This window comes from Thermobia domestica, chromosome 7 (genome assembly GCF_964235325.1).
Source record: "Thermobia domestica chromosome 7, izTheDome1.hap1.1, whole genome shotgun sequence".
Lineage (NCBI taxonomy): Eukaryota > Metazoa > Arthropoda > Insecta > Zygentoma > Lepismatidae > Thermobia > Thermobia domestica.
This window is the reverse complement of record NC_137460.1, coordinates 80,463,283-80,468,253: the sequence shown is the minus strand read 5'-3', so window position 1 is coordinate 80,468,253 and position 4,971 is coordinate 80,463,283. Positions and strand designations below refer to the sequence as shown.

General features: G+C 35.1%; 1 protein-coding gene across 2 annotated transcripts in view; it reads left to right on the top strand.

Annotated features, from left to right (window-relative positions):
- The first annotated feature begins 3,664 nt into the window (after window positions 1-3,664).
- Window positions 3,665-4,971, top strand: part of LOC145690224 (zeta-crystallin-like) — a 38,806-nt gene continuing 37,499 nt past the window's right edge. The window contains exon 1 of one of the 2 annotated variants that reach the window (XM_081764907.1): window positions 3,665-3,858. Coding sequence is in view for 1 of the 2 variants with exons in the window: in XM_081764906.1 (XP_081621032.1) it covers window positions 3,936-3,966 (31 nt within the window). In the remaining variant the exon portion in view is untranslated. Of the gene's footprint in view, window positions 3,967-4,971 lie in introns of both variants that reach the window. The other variant, XM_081764906.1, reaches the window with a different exon arrangement.

Sequence of the window (4,971 nt, the reverse complement as noted above, 5' to 3'; positions counted from 1 at the left end):
AGAAGGGAATGGTGAAATATACAGTATAATTATGGGGGCGCCGACAACAAAAGTACGTAGGTGTGCAGAACCCCTAAATACGGCGCTGCTTCTATTGTATATTCCTCTGTTTTTGTAGATTTCCTTTTTTAATTCGCAGATGAACTTTCTATAGGCTATATTTTTCTCTTCTCTAGTCATCGTTCGTCATGATATTAGGGCGTGTCATTTTTGAGGGTGAAATATACTTTTTGCAATTTTTCATGATGAGGGGTCGTAAAAGTATGTTTTTAGGTATGAGAAATTCAAATCCGAACTTAGTTTTGTGATTAAAGAATTTCTAGCTAGGTAAATCAAGATTTGAATATAGCACAAGAGCAGTTTTCGGAATTTTATACTGAAATACTTTCGAAAAAGCCATGCAATGCTATAAAATAAATTATTTTTCCGTATGAAACATTTTATTAATCATTAAACATATTAATAAAGCTAGAAATACAGTAAGAAAGAGTATATAACCAATACTTTGAGAAAACATTCAATAAAATTTCTGCGTACATAGACATACGTACTGAAATACTGTATTTAGACTTCATATTATTGCATTGCAGTTATTAAGAACAGAAAGTATTACTTTGATTACGTACTATTATACTTTATAATTGTTTTAGTAAAAACATGTAACATTCTCCATGTTTGAAGTGTGTAGTTTCTGTTACAAATCTTGAAAAACACATTTTTCATTGATTTTAAAAATACCTTTCCCAACTACATTGACAAACTACTAATTTTCAATTATAATGAATTATTTTGTAACTGCTGCATCATACAGTTCATACACTTCTTACTTACTGCTATAGTATTACTATATATATATATATGCTACATTTGTGTTACATTTTGTGATAAAGCTGTCCTTGTTTTACTTAATACAAAATTTAATGTATCCAAGAAACAGCAACAAGTAAGCAATACCATTAACCATAGTTATTCACAAAACAAGTTTCATTATGTCCTGTTTTGATTCATTTCCGGACATCATCTGTGGACTTGCTTCTGGAACTATCATGTATCTCTCACGTTTCTCATGCGTATAGATTTTTGCTGCTGCCCCTGTGACTTGTTTCATACACCTTTCTATAGATTGAGTGTGATTTTGCCACTGTGGTACTTTCATCGGAACATCTACAAATTTCTTTACTACTACTGTTGAAAGTTTGCATGTCAAGGGAGGTTCATAAACACCTTTAGACCAGTCGATCATCTCTAGCACGAACGAGGCATTGGTGTCGATGGCAGGTGTTTTCCTCGGACATACAGAGAGATTATCTTTTACTGCCTCACTTCTCAAGTTAAGTATCTTTTGGAGTACAGCATCCACAACAATCTTCTTCTGCATATTAAGTCACTGCAGTTACTGCAGTAACAAGATGTGGCGTGGCCCCTTTTCCCAGCAATGCTTGACTTTGATGTTGAACCAGCAGGGTAATAGACACTAACAATGTATTTCAGTATCCGTCTAAGATTTATGAGATATTTGACGTTAAGTTCATGTTTGAAAACCCACAAACGACGCAGTGTATTTGCTGTAGTCAACCATCCTGAATGACTGACTGGACCAATTTCAAAAAGCGCCAGAACCCATGGAGGTTTTCCAGTGAGAATGGCCTGTGTAATCTGATATCCGTATGCTTGATCTGTAGATAAATCTTTTACGATATTTTCACTCAGCGCAATAAGAGGCTCTCCAATTGGGAGTTTTTTTTCTATGAAGGATCGATTTCAAGACCAGCAACTGAGTCTAGCATATCTCCAATAATACTTTTCCACTGATTGCTAGACAAAATTATGCCATCCAGTCTTGTGATTAAGTGTCGCAAAGGTAACCCGCTGGTGTGAAGAGCACACACTAACCAATTTAGCTTACGACCGAGTTTGACTTCTAGCCAACGCATAGTACGACCTTCCCAACCAGTGTTGACGTTGGTAGAATCACCTCCAATTACTTGTAAGATTTTATCAATGCCCTTCTAAAATCTTCAAGATTATCAGCAAAAATTTCAGCTTGCTTTTTATTGTCACAATCTTTCTGAGGAGTCAAATGATAAAGATAGCGTCCACATGGCTCGCTATAAACAGAATAGTGTTGTTCTCATATAATCCCAGGGAACTGGTGAATTGAATTTTCTGCTACCAACATGACATTCGTAATATCTTCACGGCCGTCAAAAAAGATGCAGTCGAGTATACCTTGCTGACAGAACTCATCAAATTCCTGGTCCACGGATTTCATTATTTTTTTGCTTGTGCTTTCTTCACTTTATTGTGATCAATCACAAGCCTTTGGTCTTTGTCGGTCATCAAGCCAACATCCATACGGGCGGCAGTAGATATGGCAGCTGTGGCACGCAAGCCGACACCATACCAAATGCTCTGCATAACAACATAGCTTAATGACGGGAAGTTCAGAGGGTAACAATCCTCTGCCGGTTATAATCAAATTACTCTTATGTGTAAATGTATTACGTTTTGTTTTTGTCTTAGAAGTCATTGTAAAGAAACATCAAGAAACCACGATGTTAGTATAAGGACTAGTTGAAAAAGTTTACACACTCAAATTTGAAGCTCTCACTCTTATACCCTTGGAGTTATTATATAATAAATGTGAAAACTTTAGCACCCGTTTAAAATTGAAAATGTATCTAATTTTATGATTGTAGAATATAAATTTGACATAATATTAAAACTGTAATTCAGCAATGTGGAAATAGATAAAACTAATCTTAACAAGGAGGTATTTCTGCTCAATAAATGAAATACAACGCTGGCGCCATCTATGAACAACAAAAGTAAATTTGTAAAAAAAGAACGAAAATGACAAAACTTTGAACTGATATTTACCTAGCAAAACAACATTATATCGAATTTGTAAATGTATGCTTCGAAGTACAATGTCAGGTCTCAACTTTTTAGCACCCCTCATTTTAGGATTTTGAAAATTGAAAAAATCGACACGCCCTATCATGATATCCAATCATTGCTGGTTAAGCAATGACAAAAATGTGTCATGGGAGCCGAGTCTACTTTAATTAACCAAGAAATGGTACACGCCAAATTGACATTTCAATTACACCAACCTAATCTTTAACAACACATATAAATTCATTTGTTCTGCCTCTCTGTACTTCTTTCGTATAGATCAGCATTGGTCAATTTCATCTCCTCAACAGAATATTCAGGGGGACACCCCCCGCCAGAGACGCTCGTGACTACTACTACTACTACTACTACTACTACTAGATATGCTAAGTAAAACTGCACGGTATTTTTTAAATAATGAATCATGTATAAATGTATTACTAAATACGTATGTTGTTGCGTTGTTAGAGCTACTCTTGCAGTGCTGTTTTGTTTGTTAAAATTCGAGTTAGAGGTTGGTCTCCTACATACATAAGTTCCTTAAATATTACTCGAGTTTTGTGATTTAACACATTTTTACCTGTAATTTTTAAAAAGTGGCTTCCATATTTCCTATCTGCTCAGAAACTTATATATTTGTCATTTTCTTACATCAGAGCTCGTGAATCTCATATATAATTAGCTGTATACGGTATATAGGTTCAAAAAGAATAGAAAGTTTTCTGAGAAGAATAGGAGAAAAGCATTGTAGTGGTAAATGTCTTTAATTAAAATTAAAGAAGAGGAAGAAAGAAGTCACTAGTTGTTGACATCAAAGTTGTATTTTGGTCTTATTTTATTTGGTATTTTTTTCTTTTTTCTATGAGAGATAACTAGGGGAATATAAAAGCAAGGACGAAGATATAATTATTGAATGACTTGCTACACTGCAAAGAGATAACAAACAAGTAAAATCCACCGGTAAGTGCGTAGTACTAGTTATTGTGTATTTAAGCATATTGTGTTGATATTTGTAAGATTTTTAATTTTCTTGTGCCATGGTTCTACTTTCAGCATTAATAGGACGAAGTAAGTAATTTTACATAACTTGTATCGTCACCGCAGTACTTGTATACGGAAATTGAAACGTGCACTTAACTCCTTGCATTTATCGAATTCTGTTTTCTGCTGTAACTTATATGTTGGTCTATGTTTCACTGTAGTGTTCTAAGAACATAAAAACATATAATATCGTACAAGCCATTAAACGGGACAATCCCGTTCATTCCCGACGCACAAAAATGTTGCTTCCTACAAGCCTAATATTTTAAGATACTCCGGAATAAGTTTTGAGCGTAACTCGTTAAGCTTGTAGGAAGCAACATTTTTGTGCGTCGGGAATGAACGGGATTGTCCCGTTTAATGGCTTGTAAGATTCTGATTTAGAACAAACACGATTTTGTGTAAATTACGGACGATATGCACTATTCAGAACTCGAGAGATTTATGTAGACTAATTGGTGCAAATTGAGGACACTTCAGCATCGAAATAAAAATTTTAGGGGTAAAACTGTTAATTCACTAATAATTTATGGACCAGTTTCACTGTACCCCTGTACTTTAACAGTTCTTCAATATATGTTGAATACCGTACCATGACATCGAATGACACCTGCCCCAGAACCTTCAGCTCCCTAACCATCTGTGCTGCTCGGTGCCTTGGCTCGATCAAACACGTGTTAAAGCATTTTCAAAAAAAATTTCTGCATGTAAAGGGGAAATTTCGATAATATCAGTGTCCGGTTTTACGTTAACCCTTGTTCATCCTGTGAGAACGGGTAGCCCTAGTTCTACTATGAGTTAAGTAATTTAGTTTCTATTGCAAACAGAATACATTAGCGATATTAATAAAATGACTCGACTATATTATTTGTCACTGCATGTTTTTAGTCCATATTTCTGTTGCTTAAGTGGATGATTTTTGAGTTGAGTTTAATGTCTCTTTCAGCAGCGAGGCTATATAAGACGGGACCTACTGATTAACGTGAAATCCGAACCACGTGAGCTCTCGCTGGGAATGGATGATTTTTGTCA